At 48.1% G+C, this 18008-nt stretch overlaps 3 protein-coding genes across 3 annotated transcripts; 1 reads left to right on the top strand and 2 right to left on the bottom strand.

Moving 5' to 3' along the window:
• Positions 1–509: 509 nt before the first annotated feature.
• On the bottom strand, positions 510–3795 carry ENH_00042860 (hypothetical protein, conserved; the record flags this gene model as incomplete). The annotated part of the gene is made up of 7 exons (XM_013585283.1): positions 510–1048; positions 1178–1487; positions 1733–1920; positions 2296–2395; positions 2703–2970; positions 3327–3414; positions 3564–3795. 7 exons carry the CDS (start codon positions 3793–3795, stop codon positions 510–512), a joined length of 1725 nt encoding a protein of 574 aa, XP_013440737.1.
• A 507-nt stretch (positions 3796–4302) lies between these two features.
• ENH_00042850 (hypothetical protein, conserved) lies at positions 4303–8107 on the top strand (the record flags this gene model as incomplete). Its single annotated transcript, XM_013585282.1, has 6 exons — positions 4303–4379; positions 4648–4989; positions 6489–6628; positions 7510–7600; positions 7695–7783; positions 8028–8107. The coding sequence occupies 6 exons, from the start codon at positions 4303–4305 to the stop codon at positions 8105–8107; spliced, it is 819 nt and encodes a 272-aa protein (XP_013440736.1).
• A 1204-nt stretch (positions 8108–9311) lies between these two features.
• Positions 9312–12352, bottom strand: ENH_00042840 (hypothetical protein, conserved; the record flags this gene model as incomplete). Its single annotated transcript, XM_013585281.1, has 6 exons — positions 9312–9787; positions 10081–10276; positions 11113–11226; positions 11384–11488; positions 11686–11857; positions 12288–12352. The coding sequence occupies 6 exons, from the start codon at positions 12350–12352 to the stop codon at positions 9312–9314; spliced, it is 1128 nt and encodes a 375-aa protein (XP_013440735.1).
• Positions 12353–18008: the final 5656 nt, after the last annotated feature.

Here is an 18008-nt window from a genome sequence, read left to right as displayed (position 1 = left end):
CATGACAGCATGGCCCCAAGCAGCGGGCCACAAATACCAATTCGTTTTTTCGTTATGATTTAAATGCCAAATTCCGGCTCCATGTAGCAGGGATAATGCAAATATATCTTAATATTTATATCTTTACAAACATAAAACTCTTCATTTCTAATATCTAATACGTAGGGCACATATGAACCAAGAGCTGGCTTTGCAGGCAGCTGGTCCGACTTTCAGCCTCGTGCAGCGACACTTGCCGTTTTTGCGTGAAATTGTCACTGAACGCCTACAAGTACAGATTAAAGAGAATTGGTCCTACAAAGAGGTGAAACCTGGAGCGCTTGCCTCCTCTGCTTCGAAATGCAAAGAAAACACAATGCACGTATACTGCAGAAATAATAACACAAGGAGACAGACATGTATAAAGTGCATATACAGATACGCATAATACATAAAATGAACAGCCACCAAAAAAAAGCCTATGGTATGTAAATGCCAGTTTCTTCCATAACTGGCCACTTTGTCATTTTTCAGTGGCCGTCTGCACTGCCTAGTGAACTCAGAGCATCAAAGTCGGCCTCATCATTGCCGGCAACTGCAGATGCTTCTTCTCCAGGGGGCCCCTGAGGGCCCTCCTGTGGCAACATGGTTTGCTGTGGAGGGACCCCTTGGCCTTCTATAGATCCTGTTGGTGGGCCTTGCCCCATGGCTGTTTGCTGCTGCTGCTGCTGCTGTTGCAGCTTCTGCTCTCTTCTTGCCCGTTTCCTGTCTTTCTTTTGCTTTCTACGCTCCTTGCGAAGTCTCAATCGCTCGCGCTCTTCCTCATCGTTTACGTCAGGTTGAACGCCTAGGCCTTCTGGGATCCCTTGCAGCAACTGTTGCTGTTGCTGCTCCAGCAACATCTGCTGCTGCTGCTGCTGAGTCAACTCCAGCTGCATCTGAGAGCTAGGGGTCAAAATGGCAGTCTGAGATGTATCGGTTTCTTGGGGGCCCCCGGGTCCCCCTGCCGATAACCGTGGAAGGCCCCCAGGGGCCCCCCCTTTCCCTCGTCTAGGCCGTCCTGTTGCATCTGCGCGCATGCAGCCTCAACAGCCGAAAAAGAACTATTTGCTCCTTCTGTTGCTCTGTATTCTCCTGGCTTAGGACTGAGCTACAGAACTCCAGGCGAAGAGCAAGCAAAGGAATCCAAAAAAATTACCTGCGCCAGGCACAGAAACACTGTCCGACTGAATCGAAAACAAAATATCGGAGGCGTCAGAGAGGTACTCGTCATCTTCATCCACCAAGTTGAGCAGCTCTGTAACGTCTTCGGTGGTCAGTACCACTCGTTCTACCCGCGGGGTGGGCTCAGAGGAGGTGCCGGGCTTCCCTTGCTGCTGCCCCTGCTGCGGCTGCTGCTGTGGCTGCTGCTGCTGCTCCTGTTCCTGCTCTTTCTTCCGGGCCTCCAACATTTCCAGTTCCGTGTGAACTTCGATTTCGTACGTGTCGCGGCGCAGCCCATGCAACAGCTGAACCAGCATTTTACAATAACAAGAAACAATGAAACAGAAATAACTACAACATTAAATAAAAACAAAGCCACAAGAGCACAGCAAATGGCATGCAGCCATTCTACAGAAGTCCCCAGAGGCAGCAAGCACGGTCTAGTTTGGGCCTTACAGACATCAGCTAACCAGACATACACCTGCCGCTGCAGCGGTCGTTGCTGCTGCAGCGGGGGAGAGCGTTGCTACTGGTTCCTTGCCTGCAGCACTTCCAGCTCTGCGTCTCTAATCTCTTCTCTGTCAAAAAGATCTATGTTTTTGAATTTGCGGCTGCGAATGCGGTGGGTGGGAGGCGTCAGCCCTGCGCGCCACTCCCACTGCTGCTTGTCGCAGAGGTTGGCTAGATCGAGGTTGTTCACTTGTGGGTCAAACACGTACAGCATTTGGCACACGTCGCCTGAACAGCAACGAAAACCTCCATTTCAGGGTTTAGGGTTTAGGGTTTGCGGCAGCCTGGTAGAATCAGCAGCTCGCCATCTGCTGCAATAACGTGCGCATAAAGAGCCACAGAGAAAAGCCAGCCACTTGCATGCAGACTGCCAGAGTGTTCGCACCTTTGAGCCACAAAGAAATAACTTAGCACATAAAAACCAAAGCGAGTTGCAAATGAAATGCAAATAACAAAACTAAAATATTCTGAAGATAAATATGCAGCGAACAAGCTAGTGGCCGCCAATACACCGGAAAAGGACAAGAACAACTCCTCGTGAAATTCAGACTGCGCAAAAGTGAAAAAAAAAATGCTAAATAAAATGAAAAGAAAGACTATCACCTGATTTAAATAAAATGTCAGAGTCAATAGACTTATACGTTTCGATCAGCGTTGGCAACTCCACCAAGATTCCGCGAAGGCGCCCGCGGTATCCCGATAGCTGTGAAAACCGACAAAAGAATAAATAATGAATAACAAATAATAAATATAAAAGAAATAAAAAGCAGGAAAAGGAAAACAAGCACAAGGCACATGCATGCACACAGATATGAAAGCAGCCAAGTAACACAGCATTAATCGTTTGTAGCCCTAAACTACTTGCTTAGTTAGCTATATGGCTAGCTAGCTCGCCAGTGGCTCGCGGAAAGCTACCTAATTGGCTAGCTAACACTTAAACGCCTAAATGGCGGCTAACTATCTCTAGCTAGCTGGCTAGCTAGCTACGGAGGTGGGCTACGAGGGCTGACTTTCACGTCGAAGGCTCTGAAGTTGTAGTCAGGCCTCGGTATGATTGTGAGTCCAAGTGCTGCAGCTCCTGGCTCGGGAGGCTCAGTGCCTTCTGCTGCAGCAGCAGCAGCAGCAGCAGCAGCATTGTGCAGCCGCTGGCGCAGCGTCTCAGCCACCTCTGCAGGGAACCTTATCAAAGTTTGGCGATCCAGCTGTGGACAATCTTCACTCATCCAGTCCTCCAGCTCTGAGACAGAGAGCAGCCCGCGCCGCAGGGCTGTTTGTTGTCTGTACACCCCAAACCAGCAGCAGCAGCAGCAGCAGCAGCAGCAGCAGCGCAGGCGCATGCATGTGGGTAGAACCACACAGCAGCTCCCAAAGGAATTTGACACTTCTAAATTCAACTAATATAAACACGTTTATAATCAAACAACAACTGTCTTGAACTGGAGGGCAGCAGCCTTGCACAAGAGCGAGCAAGATCGCTGTGGCTGTACACCTCAGAAGATCATGCATCGAGCTCCTTGACAGCAAATTAAGACGAAAATTTTCGAAATATCTGAATAAAATGGCATCCACAGGTGAAATTTTTGACATAATAAAGCAAATAAATACTTAAATTGCAAAAAGAAACTCAAACGTACTTTCTGGCGATCTCCCGCTCGCGCTGCTGCTCCCTCTCCATGTAGTCCGCCATCTCTAGTGTTTGCTGCGGGTCCTGCAGCCCTTGCCCTGGGCAGCAGCAGCAGTAGCAGCAGCAGCAGAGTCGTAGCAGCAGCTAGCTGGATGCAGAAGCAGCTAGCTGACTAGCTAGATGAGCCGGCATAAGAAGAGGCTGGGGGCTGTGCTGTGGAGCAGCAGCAGCAGCAACGCAGACTCACCTTGCGGAGTGGGGTAGCCGGGAGGCTGCTGCGTGGCGTACATCGGCTGCTGCGCATACTGCTGCTGCTGTTGCTGCTGCTGCTGCTGCTGCTGCTGTTGGGAGAAGTAGAGATAATCAGCAGCCTGAGAGCGCTGAGTGTACGAAGCAACATCAGAGGCCCCCCCATCAAGTAGAGAAGACGGCGATGAGTCTGGCCGTCCCTCTGCGGCGTAGCCTCTCCAGTCCTCCATCTTGCCAAACCCTAAACCCTCGACCCTAAACCCTAAACCCTAGGCCTGGGCCCGCGAAGAAGCCCCTAGGCCACTTAGGAGTGCAACTGCAGCACTATAAATTCAAATGCAACTTTTAATTAAACAAAAAAAAACTATTTTTACCCGTAGAGCAGCTACGGAGCTGCACTGCAGGGGGCCCTGCTGGCTGCTGCCTACGGGGGGCCCCCTGGGGGCCCCCATGAAGCCTTGCTGCGGTGGAGGCAATTATGGTCTAAGTACGTATTAATGGGTTATTTGAAAATTTAATTATGTTCAATTTATCTTTGTTTTTAATTATTTGAGACAAATGCGAATGGGGAGACAGACTCAGCTCCCGAAATGTCTTGTCGAGTCCTTGACTGTTCACGCCGAGTCCAGCAAAGATGCTACAGCAGCAGCAGCAGCAGTAGTAGCAGCAATAACAGCAGCAGCAGCAATAGCAGCAGCAGCAGAGAGATGCAGCAGCAACAATAAGAGTGCCCGATTATGACAACTACTCCCATTGCAGCGGGGCCTCGTGGGAGTCTGTTAAAACCGAAGCAGCAGCAGCACCAGCAGCAGCGGTAAAAGCAGTGGCAGTAAGGGCACGGAAAAACTGGTGCCACAGCAGCAAGAGCAGCAACAACGCCTTGCTGCTTCTTTCGAACAGCAGCAGCAGCAGCAGGTCTGGGAGCGCTGCTTTCGAAGCAAAGCTGTGAAGCACCGAAAAGAACAGCAGCAGCAACTCCTGCTGCGGAATCGGCAGCAGCTGCTGCCAGCGCTGCAGCAGCAGTGCCACGGGCAGAGGCTGCATTAGGACCAGCGCATTATCGTCTTTGTGCTCCTCCGCAGAAGCAGCAGCAGCAGCAGCAAAAGCAGAAGCAGCGGCCACAGCAGCCTCATCGCCGCAGCAGCAAAAGGAGCGGCAGCAGCAGCACCACCATCATACTTACTAGCAGCAGCAGCAGCAGCACCACGACCGTTACCAGCAGCACAGCCATTACCCGGCGCAGCAGCGAAACCACCATCGCCCGCAGCAGCAGCACCACCTCCACCACCGCCACTCCCAGCAGCAGCAGCAGCAGCAGCAGCAGCAGCAGCAGCAGCAGCAGCGATGTCTGGGGAGCTGCACCCGCACGACCAGCACGGCCGACATGGGACGCACTGCATTGTGCCCCACGGGGCGAAGGAAAGGTCGCAGTTGGAGGAAACCCTCAGGAGGGCCAAGCTGCCCCCGCTGTCTTTAGCCAGAGGTACCAGCAGCAGCAGCAGCAGCAGCAGCAGCAGCAGCAGGAGTAGCAGCAGGAGCAGCAGCAGGAGCAGCAGCAGAAGTAGCAGCAGGAGCAGCAGCAGGAGTAGCAGCAGGAGTAGTAGCAGTAGCAGGAGCATCACTAGGAGCAGCAGCAGCAGTAGGAGCACCAGAAACAGGATCACTCGCAGCAGCAGCAGTAGCGGTACCAGCAGCAGCAGTAGAGGCAGCAGTAGCAAATGTTGTTAGGGTCCACTCGCTAGCAGCAGCAGCAGCAGCAGCAGCAGCAGCAGCAGCAGCAAATAAGGCTAGTGTCACTCATCAGCAGCAGCAGCCACGGTGACCTCAGTTAGTGATTCCTTGACTAGCCAGTAAATGGATTAAGTGATTGATCAACCAATTGGCCAGCTGGTTAATAAACAATTAATCAATCAGGAAATTAATTAATATTTTAATTAATTGATAATCCAAATTGGTAATTAATTAATTGTTTAATTAATCTGTTGTTGTTCTGTGATGCGCAGATGACTTTCCTTCAGTGGTGCTGTCTGAGCGCTACCGCGACAGAAGAATTAAACTTGACCAAGACAGACTAATTTGCGAAGGACACAAGGTGCTGCTGCTGCTGCTGCTGCGTTGCTGCTGCTGCATTGTTGCTGATGCCTTGCTGCTGTTGCTGCTGCTTCGCTACGAGTGCCTTGCTGCTGATGCTGTGCTGCTGCTGCTGATGGTGGTGCTACTGCTGCTGCTGCGGCCGCTGCTGATCGCTGCCGTTGCTTTGCTGCTTACTGCATTTAGTGAGACTGTAGCCTGCATGCACAGCTCCTGCACAGGCTTGTACTACATAAATATCAAAAAACATATAATTAGGCATTTATGCATTAAGTCCAATGCAATATTGTCTTCGTATTTACCATACATCGGTGGAATATTCATGTTTCATCATAGAAGTGTACATGTTCATGAACATTTAAAGTGGGTCGATATCCATACAGGTGCTCGCTAACTGCACACTATATTTATGTAAAATATATTTTTTATAAACATTTTAAGTTAATTTTTTATTCCAAAGGTGTTTCTGTTCCGGGTTAGGGCTGGTCAAGTGTTTTCGCCACGCATGCATGCAGCAGCGGCTGCTACTTCTTCGAGGTTGAAGCCCTCAGCCCCACAACAGATACTTTGCATTTTGCCGGTTATCCCCCGGACATGCAGCCCAGGGTCCACCCTTACTTCAGGCCAGCAGCCAAACCCTAAACCCTAAACCCTAAACCGTAAAGCCCTACCTGAGGAAACCCCGGCGAACTCGCGCAAGCCTCAGGGGAACGGCTAGGAGTTTATGAAGGGTTTGCGAATTCTAGGGAGGATAGGGGGCAGCACAAAAGATTTCACGCTCCAATTTGGAGGTTTAGGGTTTAGGGTTTAGGGTTTAGGGTTTGCGCTGCAGAGTCGGCTGGGCGTGCCGGTACCAACGCTTTGACCTTCCCATCGGCAGCAACTCTTTCTCTTACGCCATTTCTGACTTCGACAAAGTTTCTGTTGTGCATGAGGCCAGGAGGGAGCAGCTTTTGAGCGACGTAAATATCAGTGAGAAACCCCAAACCCTAAACCCTGGGCTTGGGACCTGTAGAATGAATCTCACAGCGAGTTCACTATAGCCAGACCAAAAGGCAGCTACTGCTAATGAATACCTATACTAGATATTAGCTTCAACCCCAAACCCTAAACCCTAAGCCCTAAACCCTTAGAAAGACGCAAAAGCTGCTGCTCCGTAGCACAGGCGTGCCACAGACGGCCTATGCGGCTGCACCTACAAATGTACATTCCTTGCGCTTGTCTGCGTTTCTTGGATTTATAATTGTTTATGATTATTGCATTTACATTTATTCCAGTTCTTTACGCTCATTTGTGCTTCTTGTATTTAAAATTATTGTTCTTGCGCGGTATTTGTATTTGTTTCGATAATCTATTCATATCCTTTCAGTTGCCTGCGGCTGCAGAAGTAGGAGACGTAATAGGCTGCTGCATCTGCATTCCTGAGCCCGCCGAGTGGCCGCCAGACCCTCGCGAAGACAGCAAACTCTACGAGTTCTTACTAGGCAAGCAGCAGCAGCAGCAGCAGCAACAGCAGGATTAGCACCAGCAGCAACAGCAGCAGCAGAAACTACTGAAGCGACGGCAACAGTGCCCGCAGCAACAGTGCCCGCAGCAGCAGCAACTACGCTTTAGCAGTACGAGCATCAGAAGCAGCTGCAGCAATAGTTGTGCTAAAAGCAGCAATAGCTGTAGCAGCAGCAGCAGCAGCAGGAATGGCAGGGCATTACTACCGGCGGCAGCAGTGGGCGTTGATATAGCAGGCGGCGGCCAGCAAGGCCACGAAAGCCACTGCGCAGCCTCTCCGTAGGGTTTTAGAGCTTCAGCACTAGGGTTTAGGGTTTGGGGCTTAGGGTTTGTGCCTGCTGCTGCAGCCGGCATCCTCTGCTGCCCGGAGACCCCGCCGCAACCCCGGAGGAGCTCAGCGGCAGTTTCTTGGATAGACTTTTTCTTGAATGGCAAGAAGTGAGTGAAAATATTAAAAATGTGTTAAAATATAAATTCTTATTTATAAATTGTTAGCACTAACAACAAAAGTCATTTTAGCCTCTGCGTGCAGACTGCCTCGGGCATTTTCTGGCCTGAGCGAGGGCGACTACCACCCGGCCATTTCCTTATATATGGGGGCAAGGCTTAGATTTAACCCAGGTAAAGCTGCTGCTGCTGCTTTTGCTACTGTTGCTGCTGCTGTTGCTGCTGCTGCTGCAAGCGCCGGTGCTTGCGTCGATACAGGCATTGCTGCTCGTGCTGCTCCTGTTATTAATGGTGTTGCTGCTGGAACTTACGCAGCTGCTTCTGGCTTTTGTGCTGCTGCTGCTGCTGCCCAGTGCTGCCTGTTGTTGCTGCTGCTACGACAGCCCCAGTTCACCTGCTGCTGCTACTGCTGCTGCAGGGCCAGATTTCAAGTACCCTCCCCCTGAGTCTGAAGGGGCGCTGGGCGCTTGCTACATGCAGCGGCCGTTTATTCCGTAATGGTGGCAGCAACAGAACATTTGCAAGAAAACGATGCAGATGTAAAGACCAAATGCAAATTGAAAAGAGAACAAATGAAAATCGAGAAGAGAATAAATAAACACAAATATAGGTGGAGCAAACAACAGTAGAACTACTATAGCGGGCGGGCATGGGCACTATGTATCTAAAACGAGCATGCAGAAACAAGTGTATATATGATTGTACACAGCGCATATATGTGTACATATTCATATGCACACGAATTGACTTCAGTGCATATTTACCTTTCTGCATATAGATACATTAATATGACTGCATATAGATACATTAATATGAGCAGAGGATCTGCTTTACAGAAGACAGCACGGACGCAGCGACATGCGTAGGTTGTTTCTGCGGCTTTGCATTTGCATACATTTAAATTTCATTTCTTTGAAGGCATTTACTTGAATGCTTGCGGCGGGTAGCTTCTTCTAAAACCTAGACCCCGTAAACCCTAGCTCACCCCTAAAACTCAGGCCCAACCTAAACTCTATAGAGGGTTTAGGGTTGCTGAGGCCGAGCTCTAGTTGCTGTTTCTTTTACTGCTCATCAGTAATACCACAAATAAGACCAGCTGAGGATGCAGCAAATGGAATGAAACCTTTTTATTTCAATTGCACCAACTGGAGCTGCTGCTAAGCCAAAAGAATAAAAGAACCTAGAGGAACCCCAGCTGCGGGGTACGGCCATACAAACGCAGAAAATGTCTCCTAGGGTCCTCAGCACAAAGGAACCATTATGCAAAGATATTCTGATTGGAATCAAACTTAATAGCATATGATTTGGAGCAATGTGAGCTGATTGTAACTCACAAAAAGTTCTAAGGCGGCGCCGCCAGGACAAGTAGGTAGCTGGGCAACGCCGAAGCGGCAGTTGAGGCTGACACTAAAGCGACGAAAAATTCTGAATTAATATCTGAAATCCTAAACAGGGAAACTTTTAAAAAAGGGTGAACGGTGAGTCTTTAGCGTCGGTCGGTCACTTAGCCACGCCGGGTCCAAAGCAAAAAGGGAAAAAAGAAACAAAAAAGAGCACTCGAGAGCCTTAGCAGCAAAAAGCTGCCGCCCAACAGCTTTTTGCTGCTGGGAAGCAACAAACTAGTAGTAGTGGCGATAGTAAGAAATAAAAAAATAATAGGAACTACCTTAATCACACCACGGAATATTGGCAGCTGCGACAATTAGTACAAGCTGCTCTCAGACACAGCTGGCTCCAGCAGCACCAGAGCTTCGTCTGTTCCTTTTGAGGTGTATCTACTGCTTGACTGTTCTTCCCACTGACTGTCATCACTAATAGCATTATTGGAAGCTGACTGGCTCGCTCTGCTGCTGCTGCTGTTGCTGCTGCTGCTCCGCTGCTTCTGCATCCGGCGGTTGAGCAACACCAGCAGCAGACCTGAGATTAGCCCAGCCAGCAGCAGCGACTCGATCTGCGGCGCTTCTGCTGCTGTTGCTGGGGCTGCACCTGTTGCTGCTGTTTGTATACCTGCTCCTGCCACATCAGTCCCTGATGTTGAAGCAGCCGCTCCTGTTTCCGCTCCCCCTGGCTCCGCTTTTGTGTCTGCTTCTGGTGCTTCTGGGGTGCTGCTGCGAGTGCTGCTGCTGCTGCTGCTACTTTCGGCAAGCTCTGACCCCGCGAGCGCCTTTGTGGAGGTGCCTGCATTCAGGGGAATCACTATCAACAGAAATAAAGACTAAAAACTGGCATTCGCCATGAGCCCTAAACCTACATTTCCAAAGTACAGCCCACAGTGCGTCATAGCAAACACCGAAACAAAAGCATACACAAGTATCCATAAACCCATCGCTGCTAACAACGAGCTTCTGCAGTAGCAGCAGTAGCAGCAGCAGCAGCAACAGCAGCAGCACCAAGGTGAAGTGCGTCCATGCGCCACCCGCCGCGCAGGGCTCGTGCTTGCTGCTGGTTTCTTTTATTGCCACAGAGCTGACCTGCGTCTTCGAGATCTTGCTGCTGCTCTTCTTTTGCCGCTGCTGGTGCTGCAGCTTTTGCTCTTGCTGTTGCCTTTGTTGCTGTTGCTATGAATTCCTTTATAAAAGCCGCGTACTTCTCGCCCCCAACCCCGTAAGTGTTGTTGTGGGTGCCCTTCCGGATTTCAACTCTCCATTTCGTGTTCGCCCCGCACTCCTGCAGGCAAAAAAGGAGACAGAAATATGAAAATTAGATTAAAAATGAAACAAAAGATTCATAAGTATAATAAAACCGCACAGCTACAACGTGCATACACCGAAAAATCTACGAAACTGGGCGGAGAATATACAGATAAGACGTCTATTTTTGCACATTTGACCCACACAGTGTTCTATATATCCATGTATATTAGTGGATTTGGAAGCGTTTGAATATTGTATAAATGCATACAAACAGATTTGCTCTTTAATAACAGACAGCCAGGATAAAGAATTTATTTTTTGCCTTCCAAGCTGAGTAAGGAGAGCCTTGTCTGGCGGCGGTTTGCAAGTTGACTTAATTTCACAGAAAGAACCCCAGACCCTAAAGGGGGGCCCCTCTAGGGGGCCCCTTTAGAGGGACCCCTAGAGGGGGGCCCCCCAAAAGGAGGCCCTCAGGAGGAGGTCCCTACGCTTTGGCCCCTTTAGTGGCACTTGTGGGATATCGCTAAAGAGCCATGCCATCTTTCCTACGATTTCTACTCATAATACCCCCTCAGCGCTACTTCATTACCACTTTACCATGCCTGCAATGTTACTTTTGCTATTATCATTATCATTATTATATTCTTTGTTTATTCAATTGTGTTGCTGCTATTAATCATGTTCTCACGTTCTTTGACTTAAGTGCATCATCTAGAGCTCATCTGAAGAGCGGAAAGGGACCAGCTCATCGCACATTTTTTTAACCATTTCTACTCCACTAATACTTCATTGTAAATGCACCATTAGTACTATTATTATAGTTACTTTTATTAAAAGTTTTACTTGTTTCTATTTCTACCACTGCCTTACCTCGTAGAGCTTCTCAGAATGGCTAGGAGGAATCAACTCATCATCAGTTCCCGAAGCGAACAAAATTGGGACTTTCAGCGAACGCACTTTGTCGATGCTCGCTAGTTGTATGCGCTGCGCAAATCCCAAACCCTAAACCCTAAACCCTAAACCCCTGACTCGAAACGCCGCATAACCAAGCGGAGCCAGCACCAACTTGAACAAACAGCCCGAGCCCTAAACCATAAACCCTAAGGGTTTAACTCAAAATCCTAAACCCTCGCGCACTTACCTGTATCACATTTAATATCCAAGTCACGTTTTTTGTAAACGGCAGCAAATCGTGCAGAGCACCTCGGAGGGAAGTGAAGGTGTTTTCAACAACTACCCCGGTAATCTGGAGAAGAAGCAGCAAAATGAACAAGAGAATAAGATTAAATCTAAAAAGAAAATTCGTCATCAACGGAAAAAAGAACACGCCGAGCAATCAAAAGCCGGAGTCGCAGCCGAGGTTGCGGCCTCCTCACTAAAACTCAGACAGAACCCAAACGCTAAACCCTAAACCCTAAGCCCTAAACCCTAAGCCCTGCGCACCTCATCTCCTCTGCGGCTTGCCAGGTCAATGGCAACAGCGCCGCCTAAACTGTGGCCAAACAGAAAAACATTTTTGTTGTTTACTTTTTCACACTGCAAAATGTAGTCCAGCGCAGCATCCGCATCTGTATATACACCCTTTTCTGTAGGGGTGCCCTGGCTGTTTCCAAATCTGCAAAAACAAATAAAAACATTTCCCGTTTCTCCTGACTCCGCCTCATTCCCAAGTCCAGTTGAGTAGACCTTTATGCCCGCTGACTACTGCTGCCATTGCAACAGCTGCAGCAGCAGCAGCAGCAGCAGCAAGACCTTAGAAACAGCAACTTCAGAAGCAAAAGCCCAAAAACCTAAACTTCAGCATTTGCCTCTGCACCTTTTCTTTCAAAAGAAACCAAACTGAATGCTTCCCTAAACTCAAAATGAATTAATTTTGAAGGCTAAAATGCGCATGCGCCTGCGGTGGCAATAGAAGCCGAGAAACGCCAAACTGAAACAATTAGATGGTGCATGATAATCCAACAAATTGAAAGCTGAATTGAATAATGACACTAAAGACATTGGTGGATTTATCCTCCCCGCTCCCTGTATTTGTGCCTCCTCACCCCCTGTAGTCTACTACCAGCACATTTGCCCCCACGCCGCCCGCCACGAAGTCTGCGTGGGGCATGTGGAATCCCAAGTCTGCAAAAGATGCAAAACAAAAAAAGCAAATAAACTGCCGATTAGAAAAGCAATTAACAAAACAATTCAAGAGTAGAATGAACATGATAGTAGGCGCCGGCGAGTTCGTCTTGAAAGCAAAAGAAAATTGCAAAAAGGAAAAAATTCCAAAAGAAACGTTTTGATTAATGCCAATGAGAAACGAAAAGGCAGACCAACCACGTCAAATAAGAGCTGTACGTACACCCGAAATCAGGACTAAACCCCCAAAACCACCAATGAATGCTCAACTAAGCAAGCCCAAATATGAATCAAAGTAAAACCCTAGACCCAAAAGACCTAAACCCTAAGGATGCAACAAACTCAATGAAACAGCAATTCACACATATATACATATAATTACTAAATATAGACATATGCGCATGTATAAATGTAACAATATTCCTATATATATGTATATATATGTATAATATTAAATATAGTTGTAAACATAGTTCAAGCATAATACTACAAGACAACACAATTTCCATATGTGCTTTTGCATACAGTATATGCGAAGTATGCACAAATGCAAAAAAATCACTATATGTATTTGTATAGAGATGCGTAAATATATAGTATATATATTTGCAAATAAATATGTGCATATGTGGATATGAACTCTATATAGAATTTGTATATATTATATACAATCACATGTATACCGATGCTTATGTAGACAGATGGAAATATACATCTAACAATAGGACTGCATTTTGATGCACGGAAAGATGCATAAATATCTCTATTTGTACATATATATATATATATATATACATTTATATGCATGCGTTCACATGAATTTATATGTTTATCAGGAAAAACGTAAGCATTCATAAAATGTGTCTTACTTGAGGCATTTCCGTGAAAGAATATAAAAGTAGGAACCTCCTGGGGTTTAGGGTTTAGCAGCAGCCAACAGTGCAGCTTTAAATTGTCCCTAGTTGTCAGCTCAACATCGTCGTACTTATAGCCTGCGCAAACCCTAAACCCTAAACCCTAAACCCTTGGATCCGCTCCCAAAGCCAAAACCCTCAGCGTTCCTTAGCCCTGAACCCCAACCCACAAGCATCAAGTCCTGTCTAAACACTAAACCCTAAACCCTAAACCCTAAACCCTCGACCCACAACCCACCCCATTCTGCCGGGCTGCGTAGACCGCGAGGGTTTTCTTTGGGGGTCCTGTACTCGAAAGGAACTGCAAAAGGCAAACAGGAAAAAAATAATAATAAAATAAACAGAAAGAAACCAATTACAACACAAATAACGAACAAAGAAAACAAACTAAAAACTAGAAAAGCAAGAATAAGATAAACAAACAACGAACAATCGACAAAGCTACAATGAAAATGTGAAAAGCTGTAAAAGGCAGAAGCACACAGCTGCTGGCTGTGTAGCTAGCTGGCTATTGTGTTGCATGGCTAGCCAGCAGCCGCTGCGGCTAGCTGCTGTATCACTGGCAGGCGCAGTCAGCTGGCTAGCTAGCTGGCTATCTAGCTGATCTGGCTGGCCAGCTAGCAGCACAACTAGCTGACATGGCTATCTGGCTTGCTCGCCAGCGCGTCATCCAGTTGCTGTGCCTAGCTAGCTAGCTCGCTAGCTAGCTAGCTAGCCAGCGAGCTAGCCACAGCAGCGGAAGGGGCACGAAATCGCACAGTGCAGGCTGCACCAATATAAGCAAAAATAGTAAAAGGGGAAAGAGAAGAACAAGTCCAAAGAAAGTAATTGGAAAATAAATTAAAACAATTTAAACGAAATGAATGCTCTTCAGCCCCTGCTGACTTTGAGGGAAAAAAAGGAGCTTCTCTTGGAACCACCACAGCAAGCCTGAGACACAACAACACGCACGCGTTTCTCGAAGATGGCTAGCTAGCTAGCTAGCTAGCTAGCTGCTTATTTCGAAAGCTTGCCCTTTAATTCGCGAGGCTCGAGTCCAGATAGTTAGATAGCTAAACGCCCGGCTAGCTAGCTGGCTGGGACAGCTACGGGTCAGCTACGCAGGCAGAGAGCAACACAACTGACATATCAAACAGCTCAACAGCTAGCTAGCTAGCTAGCTAGCCAGCTAGCTAGCTGCCACGCTACCTGCAGATGGACCAATGCAGCCGCAGCAGCTACAAGTTCTTTCTAATGCATTTGTATTACAAAGAGAATTAAAGGAAATATAAAGAAAAGACAAACAAAAAAAGTCCTTTTTCTTACCAAGAGTAACCAGCAGCAGCAAACTGCCCACTAGGCCGACGCGAGACAAAATAACTCCCGCCCGAGAACACCGAGGCATCCTGGCTCCTAAACCCTAAACCCTAGCTCCCAAGGCCTAAACCCTAAACCCTAAAGCTTGCCCGTCTGTCTTTCCAAAAAGCCTTTAAAAAGTCCGTGCGTTCTCCGGGGAAAACTGAAAAAAGAGCAGATTCCCAGCTGCTGCTGCCGCTGCTGCTCTGCCACTTCTGTCGTTGCTGCTGCAGCTGCTGCTGCTGCTGCTGCTGCATTAAAAAAAGGCACCAAAAAACCCTCCTGCTACGGAGGCTGTTGCAGTTGCTGGCGCTCCCGCTGCTACTGCTGCTGCTGCTGCTGCTGTGGCCTCTGCTACCGCAGCATTTTCACTGCCGCATTGTTGCCAAGGCCTCTCCTGTTGCCGCTGCTGCTGCTGCTGCTGCTGCTGTCGCTGTGCCCACTAGTGCCGTTATTAGTGCTTCACCACCTGCTGATGCACGTGCTGCTGCTGCTGCTGTTGTTGCTGCCTCCACCCTGCCCCCTCTCCAGAGCGCATTCAGCTTCCGCCGATGCTGCAGCGGGAACTATTCCTGCTCAGGCTTGTTGTGGAGCTGGTGCTGCAGAACGTGTTGCTTCTGCTGCTGCTGCAGCTTCTGCTGCTGCGGAATAGAGCCTGAAGCTCGTGTTGCAGTGGATGGCTTTGCAGCCCCAGTAGCTCCTGTTGCTGCAGTCGGTGGTCCACCGGTCAAATGGTCACATAAGCATATTTGTAATTGTGTTTGGAATCTATTTAGTATGTTAATTATTTGCCCCTAGGCATTTGTTTTGAACAGTCGAAGCAGCGCTCAGGCGAGATCGTGCAGAGTCTCAATGCAGCAACGATCCGAGCATCGAATTCAGTCTTCTCAGAAAAGCAAAACGGTAAGTTGCAGCAGACAGTTTCAAAAATGCAAAAATATGTTTAATTAGCTTTAAAAAATATAACAACAAGAGCACCCGCGAAGCAGAGTCTGGTTATTAGACTTGTGATCGCAAGAGCTGCAACTGTTGGATTCCATGTTTTTCGGTTCCTACCAGCTTGCTGAGCATGTGCTTCAGAGCTTATTTAAAAGGAAATAATTATTTCCTTTTAAATAAGCTCAAATAATTCAATTTAGTGTACAAGCCCACCTCAGTAAATCTCTAAGCGACATTTCTGCGTCACAGGAGCGCGAGACCACGTATGTGAGTGTTCCATTCCCTGGCCTGTTGCCACCAAAAGCAACAAGTGTCCGTTTCTTGCTGCTTTCACACCCAAGCAACTGACTTTAAAATGCCTTGATGCAAGTATTTAGGTTTGTGTAGATCATAGCTTTGGACTTGTTGGCTGTCCTTTCGAGGCTTTAGGTAAAAGTCAAAGAGCTTCTAAAGAATAACTCCTAAAATTTGGAAAAGAAGCCTCGTGCCATAAGTGAAATTCAAGAACTGCTGCGGTGCCACATCCACAGACGCCTTGAGAGATTAAAGGAGCATTTTGAAAGAACTATTAGCCACTGCTCGAATAGCAAGTGGCTCAAGAGTAGATCCACTGAAGTCCTGATACAGTTGCTCACCATTCTGAGGGCAAAATGAACTTCTGTATCTGCTGCTTTACTCAAGATAAAGCGCCTTCGGAGATCTGCGCTGAACGTACCTTTGTACCGAAGTGTCTACGTAGTCTTTTAGTGTTTAAAGACAGAACGAACAACTGCTTGGCCTCAGCGGATGTGCAAGAGCTGCATATCTGAGAGCTATTTCTTGCCCAATTTACATTTCTACCTTGAGAAAGCATTGTATAGCTGAACAAGCCACGCAAAGCAATCTTTGTCCTTTTCCCGAGCTGAATGCACATCTTTTGCCCAAGTGGAGAACCCCACACACTCAGCCTTTTGCCGTGCCAATTTGCACTTCGCAGTTTTAGTTAATATTTGGTTTGTCTATAATCTCTCCAGTGCTTTATCAAGAAATCGTGTACATTCTTTCAACACGCCCTCAGCTGCTATTATCAATCCCTATAAATAAAGCTATAGATTCGTCATGATTGCTCAGAACGCATTGAGTACTCCCATCAGTCTAAGTTCAAGTTTACCGCTGAAGTGCTTTGTGAATATTTCCAATGAAGTTTTGTTTTTGCCGTCTGGCTGCATTGGTCCTTGTTGAGCCCATTGTATACTAAAAGAAACCCTGTGCAGGTAACCCTGTGCAGGTTCGAGGGTTCCACTGGCAACAGACTCCCTACAGCCACTGGCCCCGGAGCTGCATCCCTGCTGTGGGCTTACTGGCTCACAAATAGTCCCACCCGAATGCATCAGGCATGCAGAAACAAGTAAAAAGACTTCTAACTTTTAAATTCTGCTGTCAGGAGAGCCAACAAGCAGCGCGAAAGCCTTATCCCTACATCCAGTTTCAGCTTGGGCGCAATCACCCCGTGGCATCCTCCTATGCATTTGTCTGCTACTCCCCTGGACATCTGTTCATCCATGCATCAGTCACTGAAATCAAACTTAAACAGAGAAAAGTACTATTACTTCAGTTCTTCCCCACTGTTTAGGTCTCGGTAACATTCAGCCGGAACCTAAGCATCCCAGACCATTTTCTTTCAGCTTAAACTGGCCAGCTTCCTCCCGACTTCAGCCACTTTGCCTAGTTAGCAACTCTTTTAATCTGCAGGGCGCCTTCCTGGTCACTCTTCCTCCGTTTCGCAGAAGCCTGAGCCAAGAGATATCCCCTGGCTTCCTTCCGCCTGCAGCCAGCGGCGAAGACTCTGCATGCGTAAGTGGAGGTGAGTGTCGACCTTGAGAGGCCTGGCTGCGCGAGGGCGCCTGGGCCCGGGGGGGAGGGGCTGGCCTAGCGGGGCTTCGGCCCAGCAAAGAAAAGCATTTGAAATCATTTCTTTTGACTCTTGTCCACCCGACACTAACACACTTTTCCCCGGGAGCTGAGCCTTGGGAAATGGCCTTTAATGAAAATGCCCCCGAAGCTTCGCCCCGAAGCAGGCAGCTACCTTGACGCGCGGGCAAAGAAAACTGCTTGTCGCCTTCAAGAGCCCTGCTTCAGCGAACTCCCCTGGAGCTCTTTCCCCTTGGCTTTGCCCATGCCAACGCAAATACTTGCGCATGCATTTTGGGGGCTTGCAACAAACAGGTATTGGAGACCCCTTCTCCATAGGCATGTGGCCATTTTGGGCAGAGGCAGAAGCAAAGTGACCCTCTGTGCCTGAGCTCGAGAAAGTACCAGCATTTCTACTGTATGCAAAAGGACGAGTTGAGGCTGAAGGTGTCTTTTACCCTGCTAGAAATTGAAAGGGGGAATGGCCGAGGCTGCTCGACCTGCACAATTTCCAGGAAAGTGTAGTGTTGTGCTGTTCATACGGAGAATCATATCCAAAGTCTC

The sequence above is a fragment of the Eimeria necatrix genome, genomic scaffold (assembly GCF_000499385.1).
Source record: "Eimeria necatrix Houghton genomic scaffold, Enh_scaff31, whole genome shotgun sequence".
Taxonomy (NCBI): Eukaryota; Apicomplexa; class Conoidasida; order Eucoccidiorida; family Eimeriidae; genus Eimeria; species Eimeria necatrix.
The sequence above is the reverse complement of the archived record's forward strand: the minus strand, read 5'-3'. Positions and strand labels throughout refer to the sequence as shown.